Source organism: Catharus ustulatus, chromosome 5 (genome assembly GCF_009819885.2).
Source record: "Catharus ustulatus isolate bCatUst1 chromosome 5, bCatUst1.pri.v2, whole genome shotgun sequence".
In the NCBI taxonomy this organism is placed as follows: Eukaryota; Metazoa; Chordata; class Aves; order Passeriformes; family Turdidae; genus Catharus; species Catharus ustulatus.
Window position 1 is genome coordinate 4,481,551 of NC_046225.1, and position 17,243 is coordinate 4,498,793.

The 17,243-nt window shown below is 41.2% G+C and overlaps 1 protein-coding gene across 1 annotated transcript in view; it reads left to right on the top strand.

The window, feature by feature from the left end:
- The window catches only part of SPATA5 (spermatogenesis associated 5), a 153,761-nt gene that overhangs the window by 89 nt on the left and 136,429 nt on the right, over nucleotides 1-17,243 (top strand). The window contains 9 exon segments of the mRNA XM_033061138.2: nucleotides 2-145; nucleotides 505-629; nucleotides 1,210-1,367; nucleotides 2,482-2,540; nucleotides 3,344-3,964; nucleotides 5,840-5,969; nucleotides 6,596-6,652; nucleotides 7,298-7,421; nucleotides 8,508-8,763. Coding sequence (XP_032917029.2) covers nucleotides 2-145; nucleotides 505-629; nucleotides 1,210-1,367; nucleotides 2,482-2,540; nucleotides 3,344-3,964; nucleotides 5,840-5,969; nucleotides 6,596-6,652; nucleotides 7,298-7,421; nucleotides 8,508-8,763 — 1,674 coding nt within the window.

Sequence of the window (17,243 nt, forward strand, 5' to 3'; positions counted from 1 at the left end):
GCTGCGGGCAGCATGTCCGCCTCCTCTTCCAGAAGGAAGAGCAAGGGGCGCCCGGCCGCGGGCGGCGGCTCCCCGCGGGATGCTCCCCCGGGAGCTGCCGCAGGCGGGCTGCTGGCGCTGCGTGTCACCGACGCCGTGGAGGCAGGTACGGGGTGCGGGAGGCGGGGACGGGCGGGCCCGGCTGCCCCAGCCCCGCTGCCTCAGCCCGGCGCGCTGAGAGCGCCTCGTTTGAATCGCAGCCGCGCTCCCGGCGCCTCAGGAAGGCGGGACCAGAGGGATACTTCAGACCAGGAAACCTACCCTTATTCCCGCAGAAGGGTGCCGGCCGTGGCGGGATGGCGGTGGAAAGGGCAGTACGGAGCGGCAGCGCCTCACGGGGGTCCGCGCTCCCCTCAGAGCGGGGAGGGTGTGCTTCCCGGGGACCGCGGGAAACGCCGGCTTTGCTGAGGGGAAGGGGAGAAAAAAAATTTTGTTTTTTTTTTTTTTTTCTCCCCAAAACTTTAGGAGATGACAAAGTGCCGAAGATGCTGCGCAGGGCGCTGGCGCAGCTGTCGCTGAGCAGCGTGAAATCTGCGGGTCTCTGCATAGGGAGACCGGCCCTGCTCACCTCTGCTGATGGGCGGCAGGAGGTGAGACCCTCTCTTGGCCCGATAGGTGCTTTCCCCGTGCTGTTAGCCTGTTCCTGTTGTATTCCATGGAACCAGCATGGATCATGCATTGAGAAAGATGGTGAATGTGCTCTTCCATGTCATCTACACTAGTTGTAGCTGTATTCTCTGTGTTGGAAAAATCCATGCAGCTGATTTTTTTTCCTATAAATTTGTAAGTCATGTGTGAACAAATGGATTGTATATTATATCTTACATAAGCACACACATCTGTTTTACTTGCAAATAAAGTGTATTTGCTTATCTTTTTTTCACTGATGCATAGCATTTTCTAATGAGCCCAGTGTATGCTTTTGAGTCATCTGCAGAATGTGTAGAGAGTGCTGGTGGAATTTTTTTATGACATTCATAGGCAAAATATAACCTCTTCAATCTTGGAAGTGTCTTAGGTTAAATCTTAAGAGCTCAGTGCCCCTTGTGTCTTGCTCAGTGGAACCAGGTTTTAATCTAATCCTTCATATTAAAGCATTGCTTACCCTGACTGGAAATGAGAGGGGCATGACCTCAATTGACAGATGTTTGCTTTGAAAATTCGTCCTAGGTCTGTACTGCTTGGCCCACCACAGGCTTCCCAGGGGGGAAAATTGGGCTGGGTGAAACCACACAGAAGAGCCTGAAAGTAAATCCAGGTGATGCTGTCACTGTGCAGCCTGTGACTGGTGCAGTCATCCAGGCAGAGGAAGTCCATGTAAAGTTGAGGTATGGAACTTGTTATAACCTTACTGAGGTTTTTATTCAACCACTTCCCTTCAAAATTTGTCATTCTCTTAGAATTTCACAGAGTTGGCATTTGGGTTGTTGCAGAATCTGATTATAGTTATTTCCTAAATAAAGTTATTTTATAGTTACTTTTGAAAGTGCCGTAGCACTGCAATTAACATCAGTCAGTCAGTTGCAGACTTATTTTTCATTAATAAATTCCTCCTGATGTCCAGAGAACCATAGTTTTATGTACAAAGCGAGAACATAAATTACTAAAAGAATAAATTGAAATCCCATTGTTCAAGTACTTCCTTGGTTTCTAGGTGCTTAACAGGTGTAGTTCATTCTCTGCAAATTAAACACCTCTGGATAGTGCTTGCATGCACAATTTAGCTTTTCCTCCACTTAAAAGAATCAATCCCCAACTCGAGATCCCGACAACATTAACTAGATTAACTTAATACACCTGTTTTCCATCAAGTTGCTTCCTCGGTCGTTAAAAAAATCGAGAAAAAGCTTTCGTTTGCAGGCTTAGGGCTCCCCCCGTTGTTCACACTTTGAGTTGCAGCAGCTGCGTCTGCTTGCTTTAAATAAATGGCTTTGGTACCGCCGCTTTTCAGCGTGTGGGTGCTTACAGGAGTTATGAGGTTCCATCTGCAGAATGGAGTGAGTCTTAGCTCTGAGTCTGTTAACTGAACGACTAGAAAATGCTTTGTGGGAAAAGCTGGAGTGTTTTGATAGTGGGTGTGCAAGTGCTCAAGGCATTGTTTTAGTTAATAAAAGTTGTGTGTGTGTGTTTGCAAGGCTGAAAGAGACTCACCTGATCTAAATTCTTCTCAATTCAGTACCTGTAGCAGTGATTGTCGTGCCTGGATAGGAGAGATGCCTGCATTGCCTGTTTGTGATCCTGAGAAATGATAAATACAACTTAGAATTTTGTTAATTACAGCATTTTGTTTGGCAAAACTAGTCCCAGATTAAATAGGTATACTTCTTGTGTCTAATGTCTTCAGGATTAAGTCCGTATGATATGAAGACTGTGGAGTGCTGTAGGCTGTGGTTTTGTTTTTAAGTGCTTGGAATGCTGATTTTTTTTCCCTTCTTACCACAGGGACAAAGATGCCACTGTTAATGCTGAGGAAATGTCTGTCTGTCTGCTGAGAAACCTTGGTATGAGTTTTGCTGCTTCTCTTTTGATTGTTCAATTTTTGTAGTTCTGGATATATGAGCAAACAGTTTCCTTTTATGCTCTTAATCAAGGATTTATGGCACAATATGGGGTGTTACATTGTTCACACTTAGTTCAGGGATCTGTCTTGAGCTAATTAATTATGTCATGCTGCAAATACCTAAATTGAATTAGTTGTGGTTCCATTTCTCCTGTCCATTACTTGTGTTGCTGGCTCAAATTAGGAGTGTTCAGCACCCACTGACAGCCTTCAGGCTGATGCTGTGGTGCACTTCAGGGTGTGAGGAAAAGAATGCACTGCTGCACATTAATAATAAGTTAAAGGATCAACATAAAAAAAATCCCAGTGTCTGAATCCCTTTTTTTATGGTGATGGTAAATAAGTAAAGTTGCTCTTTGTTGGGTGTTAGGTGTACATAAGTAAGGCAAAAAAGAAAGGTAAGTTATTCAAGGTAGTGAATACAAAGTGTTTACTTCTTAAAATACTAATTCCCAAATCCTCACTTTGTGTGACATTTAAAAAGCTGAAATGAATGATGAGTTTGAGTCTGGGGAGATTACATATGATACTGACAAATGTTTATCCAGTAGAGTCTGTGTATGCACAAAGGATGATTCAAAGAACCTGAAATTACCTCATAATTATATTTTGTTAATTTATAGCACTTTCTAAGATTTCTGAGAAAGAATTATTCTGATGCAACAATATCTGAGTGTTAATTGCTGCCAAAGTAGATTGAAATAGCATAATCTTTGTCATTTTTTTTTTTTAATCTTCTCATAGATGGGAAAATAGTCCTTCCAGGAAACCTCTTGGCTTTCACTTACTATGGCAAACTTTGCAACATCGTGGTGATGAAAGTGAAGGGGACTGACGGTGCGGAGCTGATTGCTCAGGGCGGCAGCGCCATTCCTGATGATTCCAATGAGCCAAACCTTGAGAGGTCAGATCTGGAGAGCAGTGCCTTAGACTTGTCCTTACAGCTGAGCAGGATGGACATTGGTGACAGTCCAGAGGTTGGCTCCATGAGCACCCCCAGCAAAGCCGTGGATTCAGGCTCACCAGTCACACCCAGCGCTCCAGACTCCCGGCATGGAGACAAAACCTTCAGCAGGGGAGATGGTGCAGACCTCAGCCAGGATCTGGAGCTGGCTGGGGAAGGCAGCACTGAGGGACTCCCACTAACTGGCAAAATCGGAGCAGTGAGCAACACAGATTGTTTTTACTTCATTTCTTCAAGAACTAAAATAAATTTTCTTGAACCAAGGACCAGTGTAGCAGAGAATGGCGAGTGTGAGTCCCGGGTCACCTATGACATGATAGGAGGCTTAAGCAGCCAACTCAGAACTATTAGAGAAGCTGTTGAACTGCCCTTGAAGCAACCTGAACTGTTCAAGAGTTATGGTAGGCTGCCTGAGAGTTGGTTTTTTTCATTGACTTTCTTCTTTAACATGGCTTTTTTTAAAATTAAACACTAATTACTCCAGGATTATGGACTGAATTTTATGTAGCTGATCTGGTAAACTTGTGTGTCCAAACAATGTCAAACTGCTTTACAATTACACTGCATGGATACTGTGAAGATGTTCTGGTTAACCTGTGTGAAAACCAGTTGAGCAGAGAAGAAATGTGTGTCTGTACCAAAATTTAGGCATACATGAGCAGAATTTATAGCAAACAGGGAAGAATTCTGTAGTTGGACACTTGAAAGGTGGTGCAGCTGTTTGTGTTGTCATAAGATCTTTTGTTGGTAGACTCAATTAATCATATCTTTTAAATGGAGGAAAACTCAGATTAATTCTTCTGCTTTTTTTTTTTATCCCTGTGTGCTCCTGCAAAATTTTAAGGAGGTTTTTTGAGGCTGTTTACTCAAACCGTTCAGTGTGGAATTACAGGGTGGCAAACCAAATACGATTACTGCTGCCACACATAAAGTTACAGCTAATATATATATAAAAACTGGGAGGATTTACACTTAAGAGAGGAGGTGATTTCAGCAGGGACAGTTTCCATAGCACACAGGTTTCCTGGCATCTCTCTCCACGAGTGGTCCAGCCCCAGCATCACCACCTGGTTTTGTGGCAGCAGAGTTTGCTTCAGCGTGAATGTTCTTCATACCTAATCTCTACAGCTTGAGCAGGTTCTCTACTAATCACCTGGTCGATGATGGTGTTTTCTCAGCAGTTACAAACCTTTAGCCCCCATCCAAACGCTGGGAGTCCTTATCTGCTCATGGGAGCTGAGGTGAGCCTGTGGTTCCACAGCCCCGTGTATTGCCAGTGCCAGAAACGCCACAGGAGGGAGCAGCACATGCTTTAATGGAGTGGTATGAAGGAACCTGTCTGTAGAGATGCTTCTATTTTTATCCTTTGTCAGAGGGCAGATAATTATTTCACTTTTCCAGTTGTATTAGTTTCTAAGATTTGGGCTTGTGGCCTGTGCTTGAGTCCTCATTCCCTGTCTGATTCCCAATCCCACCTGATATTTCTTTGGTTGTGTTTCACCAGTGTCTTTTGTACTGGGGTCAGGCCTTTGTCAAACATTTCTCTCTGCTTTTTGCTTTCGAGTTTTTCAACTTCTGGTTTTGCCTTTTGTGTCCGTTTAATTTGGCTTTGCTGATCTGAAACTTTGGTGGGCTTTTTACCTGGGATCACACTTGTGTTTCATGCAGTTCACCTGTATTTCCTTGCAGCTTCAGCTGCACACAGCAGTACCTCGTTCTTCCAAAGTCTCTTATGTTCTGTGCCTGAATGTTTCTGTCTCTTTGGCTGTTAACATGTGCCATTAAATAGGCAGTTTCATCCTTTTAACGTGTGTTTTTCATCATCTTGTAAACATTCTTAAATCAGGCCTCACAGCATTTGTAGAACTTTTTGTGTTGAAGAGAAGTTGTTTACTGATGAGGAAATTTATTATAATGACTGTAAGAATCATTAATAACTTAGTGTGTTCATGGACTTTGGGTATTCAGTTGAGTAATTTTTTTGAGAAAACACAGTGAAGATTATAATGAACTACTGGAAAATATAATGATTTAAACAGATGATTTTAAAGAGTCTTTGGGACGTTAAAAATAAATAATGTGGATGAATGTGCCATTTAAGAGTGATCTTTTCCCTGTAAGCCTAACTCATTGTAATGATCTTTCTGTTACAGGAATTATTGCTCAAGTTAGTATTGGTAGTGCCAGGGACGGTGAAATGTGCAAGTGCAGGCTGGGCCTGGCATTTATCACCACTAACTTCTTTTTTCTGTTTGCCTGCATGTGCTTGTCCCAAGGCATCCCTCCTCCTCGAGGAGTGCTGCTCTATGGCCCTCCAGGAACTGGGAAGACCATGATTGCCAAGGCCATCGCAAACGAGGTTGGCGCTTACGTTACTGTCATTAATGGCCCTGAAATCATCAGCAAGTAAGTGCACCCACTTTATTTCCATTCACTCTGGAAATATAGTAGCCCAAAATATACCCTGGCACCTGCCCATTGTGGAGTGGTGTAGTGTTTGCTCTGGGTTATCTGCCCAAAACAGTCAAAGTGGGAAAGGGTTCTCTCAAGTAGGGCTTATGTTTCTTGTATTAAAAGAGGTTTATTGGACTTGGCCAGGAAATTTGTGTGAGGTGTGGACTGAACTAAAGAGGGCATTAAAACTGCATCTGCAGTTGCCTGTAGGTTAGTTCTGCAACAAGAAGAGGAACTTTAACTAAAGTCCATTTGCAATTAAGGTGACACTGCACAGGCTGATGTCTCCAGAGAAGTAATTTTTTTCTTGTTCTTCAAAAATGTAGAAAAAATTGTTTCTGACACAGAAGAGAAGCAGTTCCCTTTGTCTAATATTTCTAATTTTGCCTGTGCCCCATTTCACCTTAATTTTTAGTCCTTGTGGAAATAAAGATTATTGTAGATTTGCCTAGACTTCAGGACTTTGAAATTGTGTGCTACAGCTTTTGTACCACATGAGCAGTAATTTTCCAAGTTCCCTGTAAAAGACAAAAACCTCAAAATTAAAACATTAAATTAAAATATTTTAATTCTCACAGGTTTTATGGGGAGTCTGAGTCGAGGTTACGTCAGATATTCGCTGAGGCTTCTCTCCGGTACGTTCCTTTGGAGAATTTTATTCGTGGTATGAGTTTCAGCCTTAAAAGAAAAAAATATTTGCAAGAACCTTTGAATTATGATTTTTTTTTATTCATCCAGTACTTTTCAAAATTAAATAAATATGTAGAGCTTAGCTAGGAGGAAAGCAGTGGAATTGTAGGATGCCTCTTAAATCCTTTTGGACACTGCGCTTTTTAAAGGGCTGTTAGGGATGGTGACAAATTGCTTGACCTGTGTGCTTATTTCAACAGATAGAAGCATGAGCCAGTGTTTCACCAGGATCCAGATTTTTATCTTTGGAGACTAGCTCTAAATGAGTTGGTGTTGGTACTGGATATAGCATTCCTCTGGAGTAGGATGGCACCTTGCCCAAATTTGTTAGACCTGGCTTAGGCAGGCTTTAGACTTGAATGTGACTATTGCATGCTGAAGGTATTAGTTGTCTCATACATTACTTATTTTAGTTTTCTCTCTGAGTAACGCTCTATACAAGATTGAAACTTCCAGTTACCTAAAGGAGTGGGATGCTTGTTAGTTTTTGTAGGAACAGAATGTTTTCCATTAAGAACTTTCTTCTGCCTTAGTGTTTTAAATCTTCCTGAGCACATTAACATTCTTTTCTTTTATTTTTTTCTCCTCAGTCGCCCCTCGATTATATTTATAGATGAGTTGGATGCCCTCTGTCCAAAGAGAGAAGGAGCTCAGAATGAAGTGGAAAAGAGAGTTGTTGCTTCACTGCTGACATTAATGGATGGCATTGGCTCAGTAGGTTGAATCTAATGGGACAATTAATGTACATGGGGACTTGCTGAACTTGCTTCTGCAGTGGAACCAAGTTGAGATGTATCACTTGTGGGGAAAGAAAACAGACGTAGGTGAGACTTTGTAGAGTAATCTAATGCTTTTTTGGATACTAAGCAGAGGATGTAGGAGAGGAATGTCTCCTGGAAACTGTTAGTTTAAAAGAAAGTAGCTTTCTTCCAGTCTCTTCCTTTCCTTTGCCTTCTCCCCTTCTTTTAGTTTTGGAGATCAAACTGAAAATTCAGTGATAGTTCATCATTGAACTAAACCAGGTATTTTAATTGCTCTGAAATCAAAGTCATTAGAATACTTCTGATAATATGTAGGCAACAGCAACTATTTCAGGATTGCTAGAGCAGTATGTAAAGCATAAACAAGAACCTAATAAAGAAACAGTAAATTTAATTGACTTGAGTAAATTGGACATTAAACCCATAAAGTTTGGCAATCTCTCATCTATGTTTTATGATTATTAGCAGGAAAGATGAAAGAACTCTGTCCAGAGTCTGAAAATAAATTTCTTCTGTTTATGTAATCTGCAAGTTTCTCATAATTTTCCTGCATGGCAGTTTGAGTTGCCCAGTCTGGAATTGTTCACAGGCAGAACATTTTCTGGTGGCAAAGGCTGACAGATATTCTTCCTGGATAGAGTGCTTCATTCACAAAAAGAGAATGACATTGCAAGAGAGACCTCCTAACTGATCTTGCCTCGCTGCAACAGTGAAGAAGCAGAGCTTGAGGAAACTGGTTAGGATTTTTGACCTTGCTTTTCCTGCTGGACCACAGGAAGCTTTATAACCTCCTGTCTCTGCTGGGTTTGATACCTGATTTGTTTCCCAACCTTGTTTATTCAAGGTCTGCTGATACCATTTTGTTCTTGTGCCAACACTGCGTTTTAGCGTAAGCACTTCTTTTTCTCTCCTTGATTCTGACTTTCCTGATTTAGTAAAGCAGATTCTTGGGGGTTAAAGTGGGAGTGCTTCTTATATTATCTGTTTTACATTTGATTGTATTTTAAAAGTAACATTTGGTGTTGTTTGATGCCTTCAGGAAGACAGTGAAGGGCAGCTGTTGGTCCTTGGGGCCACCAATCGTCCTCATGCCCTGGATGCAGCGCTGCGCAGGCCGGGCCGTTTTGATAAGGAGATAGAAATTGGAATTCCCAATGCCCAGGACCGTCTGGACATCCTCCAGAAGCTTCTGAAGAAGGTTCCCCATTCACTCACAGCAGAGCAGTTGGCACATCTGGCTGATAGTGCACACGGTTACGTGGGTGCAGACTTGGCAGCCTTGTGCAAGGAAGCAGGTAAGGCTTTGTTTATCTTATTTGGGTTATTACTTTACTGTTAGTCTCTTTATTAAAGAAAAAAGAAATCCACAGTCTGTACTAATAGCTTTTGAAACACTCAGGTTTTTGTGTCAAAGAAAGCACAGCCAAGTGTGTCTCTTCCCAGGCAGATGGGAAAAATTCTTGGAATATTAATAACTTTTAAAATGCAGTGTTAAGATCAATAATCCTGGGGAATGCCCTGTACCATTTCTAGGATCTTAGCTTGCTCTCTCTCAGTAAACAAATGGTTTTGGGAATTAACTAACATCCCTAAGAGTTCTTCTGCTCTCTAGACAGCCCCTTGCACACAAATCCTAATTCACTCTGGCTGCACAGCTTGTCCTGCTGGTCTTTGTTCCCAGGATGTGGAGGCTGTGGAGCCTGAGTGGTGTTTCCTGTGTCTCCCTTCCATATTTTGTGCCTGTATTCCATTTTTCTGCAGATGAGGAGCTCCTGGCAGGGGCCAGGGCCCTGTGTGCACCTGGCTCGGGTTGTGTAGTGGAGCTGAGAGCGCTGCACAGCACACCCTGAGCCCAGGGCTGGAACGTGGCCCTTGGCCTTGGGAACAGGCATAGCCCTGGAGAATTATCCATGCATCACACAGCCAGGGTTCAGTATGTTCCAGGGAATGCCTCAGCATGAGTTCACTCCTGTTTTCATTGGATGAAATATTGCAAGTACTCTCTATCAGTTCCTAGGTTTTGCTAGAGTGCGTCTGCACAGTTCCAGTGCTGGACCTTCAATCTGCCCATGAGCAACCCTTTGAAACAGCTGAGTCAAAATGGACTGTCCAGCTCTGCTTACACGTGTTTGCTCCTTTGTAGTTCACAAATAAGTTTGCTGCATGTGCTGGTTACTTTTATTTCCTTTGGCACTGGGACAGCTTCCTCTGGCAGTGGCACAGAGCACGGATAGTTCTTGCATCGGAGCTGACTGCGAAGATGACAGATGTTTTATTAGGGGTGATGGCACCTGGAACAGCAAGGTCTTTACTTGCCAGCTTCCAGAATTTTTAAGGGGTAGTTCTCAAATAGGAGTTTGTGGAGTTTTTATAGATGAAGAAGAAAAAAAAAAGAGATTATTTGTTTTCTAGCACTTTCCTCTTGGCTTCAGTTGTGTTTTAAGCTCTGTTTTAAATTAGAAAACATCATTATTTTTTCTGCTTGTATATATTTGTCAGAAAAAAAAGATAAACTCCCTTTTTATTTTCCTTCCCCTCTGTTTTTGGAAGCCTGTCAGTCTGCCTGTGTCTCGGAACTCAAATAGTAAACACTTAACTAATGTAATCTCAAGTTCTCAGTGAGAAGTGCTGTGGTTTCAATTCCAAACATGACCCAGCTGAGGCTTTTACTCATGCATGTGCAGATGGATTCGTAATCCAGCTGCAAATAGATGATATTTACCTACTTCATGAGCACCTCTTAGAAATAAATCTGGAACGTTGTGCAGGTTGAACATTACACAGATAAAAATCTTCAGGCATCTACCTGTGACTGATTGCAGGGCAGGAACTTTGCATCCAAAGCCAGTGGTGGGAATGAGGGGAGAGGAGGATGTCTCCTTCCTATTGCTCTTCTCTCCAAGTTTGAGTCCTTGCTGTCAGATTTCCCTGTGTTTCTTGCTGTGGGGTGACCTCTGCTGGGGAAAATACAGCCCAGCACCATTAACTCCTTGCAGCCCATGTGAAGTTTTCTCCTTCAAGAAGTTGCAGAAGCATGAGTCAGTCGAGCTGTTACATAAACTGAAGTTGCTCATCATTAAGGAATGTTCTTAGCTGGAGTATTTTTTTTTTCCAATTAAGCTCTTTATCTGTTTTTTTATATTACATTTTCAACACCTTGTAAAATACTGCTGCTTTCATTGGAGCTAAATTTAGCAAATCTACTGTTTCTCCTCAGCAGAGGAAAATTCCTTCATATGGCAAATTTTCCAGTGTTTTGTCTAGTTTTTTTGTATTGTTCCAAGATGCATGGGTTCTTATTGCTTCACTTCAGAAACTGCTGTGGGCCAAGCTAGCTTGCTGTCCAGGAATGCTCTCTGATATTGAGCCTAAGCTTTCCTTGTTTAGTTTTATCCCATTATTTCTATTTACATCCTTGTATAACACGTTTGCTCTCCCTCCTTAGTGTTTACACCCTTCAGATATCTCTAGGCTGTTCTTATGTCCCCTACCTCCTCATTCATTACTGAGCCAAACTATAAATATTTAGCTCTTTTAATCTTTCCTCATAAATAAATCCTTCCTGCCTTCCGAGAAATTGTGTTGAATTTCTCTGAACTGCCTCCAGTTTGTCAATAACCTTTTTGGTGATGTAGGCCTTAGAATTGAACATAACATTTCATATATATATATATTTATTTATTTCAGCATCAAACATGGTATAAACATATAGTTAAGGTGACTGATGCATATTTCTAAATGTCCAAAATGCTTGGTATTCAGACAACATCTGAGTTAAGAATTCTTTCACAGATGTTAAGATTATTTGTGCCAAATTCAGACTTGATATGTAAGTACAGGTGAAATGTGGAAACTAGCTTAGAAAAACGATTTCAGAACTCAGGAATCCATGTTCAGTTTTTGGCACAAGATTACTGTTGCTTGCTGATTGTGTTTCTGTTGTGATCTGTGGGAGACTCTCAAGTCCTGCATACCCCATTTATGTCCTTGGGTTTGTGGCTGGAAAGACTGCAAGTTTGCAAGCTAAATATGTTTATATTCTTAATACAAAGTTTAGATCATTTTCTAGAGGACTCATCTCTCCTTATCTTTGTACTTCAACTCTGTTTTTTTAACACATGTATTGTGTATATACTGCTAGTATAAACCAAGGGTGTAGTAATTAGTAACATGGTAAATGTAGTATTTGTAGGGCTTTTGCATCCCTAGTCAGGTTTCCTAAGATACTTCGTTATAAAAGCTTTGATGTTTGCCTTCTGTGTAATTCTGAAGACCATTTGATCATGGAAAGTAAATAACCATTGTACAATTTAACACATTACAACTGGTTTTTTTTGGCAGAAGTTGTTTGTTCTTCAGTACAAGATTTGTTTAGTGGTACTGCTGGGGTCAGACAGGCAAGTTTCATGTTCTGTTCAGCATTTTCATGGGAATTCTGAAGAAGTTCTGTGGGCCTGTAATGTCCATTTTGTGTTGAATGTGTTTCTAGGCCCCTGTGTCTATGGTTTTGGTGTGGTGTGTGCTGGGATGGGCAGGAAGAGGAAAAGTGGGCAAGAAGGTTTTGCAGAATCTGTGCTCTGTGATCTGGACTGTCCCAAACAGGGTATTGTGACCAAAACCCATGACACCTTTATATGGAGATACTTATAACAATCAGCTAAGAGTGTTTTTATTTTAACTCCTGAATTTTTAAAATATTAGTGGATTTTTCTCCTTTTCCTCTACTGAAGATACAGTTCTAGCCTCTGATAAAAATGAAACCCCAAAACTGATTTTTGTAGGGTATCTACATGTCCAAGGTTACAGTATCTGTAGTGACTCCACTGGAAATATTAAGATTTGCTGTGATTCTCCACTGCCTAGCAAGGTACTTGTGATTTCTACAGAAGTTAACAGCCAAATGTGACAAACCTGCAGATTCTATGCTGGGCACTGGGCCACATCCCTGGGCATCAGCTCCTCTTGGTAGACTCCTGAGGACTTGAGTACCATCCAAGGGATTCACACACAGAGAATTCATGACAAGAAAAGGGCTTATTTATGTGTGTAGCTGAGAAAAGCTCATTCTTCAGGTTGGGAGAGGTCTACTGTATCCTAAATTATTTAATGGGCTGGTTTTTAGTGTGAAAAGCTGCCTTCTGGATTGTTTTATTGAGCAGAGGAGTGTGTAGAAGATAGACTGCCATATCCCTGCATATATTGTCAGTGTTTGTATGTCCTTGAGGTCTTGTTGCTTCTCCTTTATTTCATTTACCATGTGGTCTTTTATTAATTCCCTAAAAAAATTATAATGGTTTTAATTTATTGGCAAAGATAAGAACTGTGCTTCTTTTTTTTTAAAAAAAACCAAAACATATGAAATGTTAATTATGTAGCAGGGACATGAATGGTATAAACTGTACTGAATGTTAGAAGATGCTTAGCAACAAAGGTTTCCAAATATAGCAATTTATTATAAACTTATCCTTCTATGGCTGCCTGTAGCATTTCAAGAGGGTGAATATAAATATAACTTGATTTCTTCAAGGAGTGGGTTCAGTCATATTGTTTACAGAGAAAGGGAGTATTTGCTTTGTGACTCTCAGAATTTATCTTGAACATCCTTGTTCATTACACATAATTTCAGTGTGCTGATATAAAACACTTGGGCTGTGATAAGATAGCATCATGAGGAGAGGAAGAACAAATGGCTTTGTTTAAATAGTGGTCACTCTGGCAAGAGCATTGATTTGCTTCCAGTAAGGATGCTGTAACCACTGAGACTTTGAGACTTCTGTGAAAGAGGCACTGGTGGCTTTGTTTTGCATCAGAAGTTTTTTTAATTGCCTGAAAGAGGTATCACCCTGCTTAGCTTTTTGGATTAGAATGGTTTACTGGCTTGAGTATCTATTATAAAAGAATCTTAGAGAAATAAGAGATTGAGATGTATCTTTGACCAGTATGAATCAGCATTATTCTGCTGAATCTGTGAAGCCACTTTCATAGGTGTGTGATAATGGTCTGTTGTCTTATGCTCTTAATTTTGAGTCCTGTTGTTTGGAGATCTTGTCTGTTCATTTGCTCATTTAATTATCCCTGAATTCTGGTAAATAATACAGGATGGAGAGGCTTTATGCTGTTTAATCCATAGCTCTGTAATTTATTTAGGAGCATACTGTACTTGGCTTTTTGTTGGAGCTGAGAAACTTCCTACTCTGTCTTCTACACCCCAAGAAAGAGTTTCTGCAATCCACTTGCATTAAAAGTAAGAATTAAAAAACAATAATCAACTAAAGGACTGTCTCTTAGGATTTTTCTGGTTTTCCCTGTAATTGATGGGGAAGTGAATTCCCCTGAAGCCCAGGAATGTCTCTTTGTTAGACCTGTGTGGTTTTTTTTTCCCCCCAGCTCCTGCAGTTGTGGTAGCCTGGCCACCTGCAGGAAACATGAGCTGTGTGGGCTAATGTGATTAACAGTGAGGCTCTGTGCACCCCGAGGAGCAGCCCCTGACTGCTCTTTCAACCAGACAAACGCTGCCTTCAATCCCTGCCTTCCCAGCCTCCTATCTCCAATCGAGCTCTTCCTTTCAGCTCAGGCACAGCCCTGATGAAACAGCCCAGTGTTAGGGCATCAAGAATATCCTTCCTTTCTTTAAGCCATAAAGATGCTGAAACTTTCCCAGCACTGTCTGGACCCGGGTTCTGCTGGGGGTGTGCAACAAATGCAGATATTTTTCTTGGAATTCACTGCTAAATGTAGGAATGTGGGCTTGAGATGTTGTTGAAAATGCAGATTTTGACAGAGGCAGTTGATGGCCAAGGCAATGGGATCGTTTGTTTTGCAGGGTGACTTTTGGTTTGCTTTCAAATTAACTGACTGCAGTTACAGATTTGAAAGGGGAAGCACTGCTTGACATGCTATAATTATTTTATTCCCTTACAGAAAGTGACTGAAAATGCCATGTCTGTGTTGTTATTTTTTTTATTAGTAGCAGGGACAAATATTGAAGCTATGCTGTTGCAAACTGTTGCTGTTGCATTGTCTGACTGAGTGCTGGTTCCCACGAGACACTCAAAATGAGGTGGGAAAGGCTGCTTGCCTTTTTGTGAAAAGGTCGTGTAGAAAATGTGGGAGTTTGGGGAATATTAATAACATATCTAGTCAGATGGTCAATACAGAAAAAAATGTTAGGAAATTTTTGCAGAAAGGACAGAATATTGGATTTTGAAATGCACTGAAAAGTGCAGACGTGATACAAATGTAAAGCTACAAATGAGTTTTTGGACTGGGACAACTGAGTTCTCTGGCGCTGTGTTCCATCACTAATTTATGGTGTAAGGAGAGCAAGAAAATCCAATGTTCAGTGTTCATGAGTGTTGAGTTCTGTGTTCTGTGGTGTTTAAGTCGGATCCCTGAAGCAGAGGATGTTTCTAAACCAAAGCAATTGGCCCAGCAGGTAAGGAGCAGACAGGCCCGTGCTTGCTCACACACATGGCAATGCAGTGTGGCTTTTTTGGCCTCTCTGACATGTTTAGGGATTGTTTCTTTGAGCAGCAGCTCAGAATGATGGCTTTTCTGCAGAAGTGGCTACATGTGGCTGCTGCCCCTCTGAAGCAATGCTGGTGCACACTGTGTTGGTTTTTGGAATTATTTTTTCTTAAAATCTTTGTCCATTGTTTTGTTTGCTTTGTAGTGAATTTTTGTTTTTGCACGAGGAACATTGCACTCACTGCAGTCAGGGCATGTGAACTTTTGGTTTTCATCATAAATAGTTTTAAGTGTGTGCTTATCCAAAACTTGCAGCTAATTGGATGATGGGATTGCTGACTTCATGCACACATTTGTGAGCTGAGTACTTAATAATCTGTTTAAAGCACATCCCATTCTGCCTACTGATATTTATACAAGCAGGAAACAGGGATTATTTTTGAGAAGAGTTGATCAATAACTGTAACTAATATTTTAAATTAACCTTCTTGGCACATAAATCACTGTCTTCTTGCTTCTGCAGCTTGAGTGGTATAGAAGAAATTATATTCATGTGTGGCAATGCAGTCAGCAGTAGGCATTTGTATGCAGAATGATCAGCTTCTATTGGGGGACAGAGCTTGAACATTTTCAGGCAAAGTTTTCATTAGTCTCCTAACTTGAATTTTTAGCTGCATCCTTTGCCAACATTCCTAATTACTATTAAACTGGGCAGTTAGCCATTAGCTGTTGCTTCTTGTCGTTCTGTCCTTGCTGTTCTGGTAGCCTAGCAGTCTTTATTTTTCTCCTCACAGATGTGTGACAGCCCTTAGGTACATTTATGTCTGGGAGCAGGCAGTCTGGTATTCCTTATTTCCCTCTGTTGTCACAGTGTTGGGATAAATGACGTGTGTGTGTACCTGATCTGTGAATAAACCATTTCCTCTACGAAAGAAGTTCTGAAAATGCAGTTCCTCCTTCCTTCCTTCCTTCCTTGCCCTCCCCTGTCACACTTCTCAGCAACTTTCAGGCAGTTCCACAGACATGTTCCAGCAAATGCTGGGGCTCTTCAGGAAGGACTATAAATTGTGGATATAATCCCTGCTGTAGGTTGGTGCTCAGGTTAGCCCAGTGAATTTGCAATGTTATGGTTACAAGGGATTTAAGGGCATTATCTTTCCTGTGCAAAAAGTGCATGAAAGTTCTTTGGGGATTTTTCCCATATAGCTCTGGCAGCTAAAGATAGATTGCAGAATATGGTTTTGAGAGCAAAAAGTCAGGGTTTCTGCTTACTGACTTTCTCCTAAGTACAGTTTTATGTTCATGTTAAATTTTTTAAAAAAGTTTTAAATGCATTTTAAACTGACTTTAACTTATATGAAATGCTTTTTCTATACATAAACCTGCTAAATTTTGAAGTGTATGTAAAGATCTGGAAGTAGAGGAAGATGCCCCCTCCAGTACCGTAAGAAATCTGGGATCTTACCCATCCATGCCCCTCTGTTGAGTGTTTCACTGCCAGCCATGTGGCAGAGTATCACACTGGACCTGACAGCTGTCACAGTGAGAAATAGTGTGTATCTTCTGGGTTTGGCCAGAAGAATTTGGGAGGGAAATGCTAGATTAGCAGAGAAAGAAGAAACATTTCCTTTTATAAACAATCTCACAAGAAGATAATAATTTCTTTGAAGCTACTTACAAGATCTGGTATTGGGATTCTGGTAGAGTAAGTCCAGACAGGATGGATTTGCAAGAGGAGCAGCTGATGGGCAGTAAAAGATGCATGATTAACCATTTTGTTGGGCTCAGTTTATTTCCTCAAGTGTCGTGTATATATTGTGTTTTGGAAACCTAAAGCATATATGTTGGTCATTCTGAGTGGCTGCTTCCTATTATTTACAGTGGTGTGTAATTATACACAGACTCTGACAAATATAGCCGTGTCGTAGGGTCTATTTTTAGGCTCAGATATTTGTTATTATGACCTAATGTGCCAAAACTTAGCCAAGCTATGAGCAAGAAAATCTTACAGGCAAACAATGCTATCGACCTTGTGCATAGCCTGGTACCAAAGAAGGATCCTCTGTACCAGGACAGGGCGTTCTGCTGCGTTTTTCCCCTCTGTCCACTTGGTTTCCTCTGTTCCAGACAGACAGGATGAGTTGGTGAGGTAGAGCACACAGTTGCTGGGCTGGAACAAGCTGTTTATTTTCCATTGTTTGTAATCATGCATGCCTTGTTATGCTGCCTTTTTTTTTTTCTTTTCCTTTTATTTTTTTTTGTGTTTAAACCAGGATTTTCCATTGCTGCTTCACTGAGGATCAGTGTT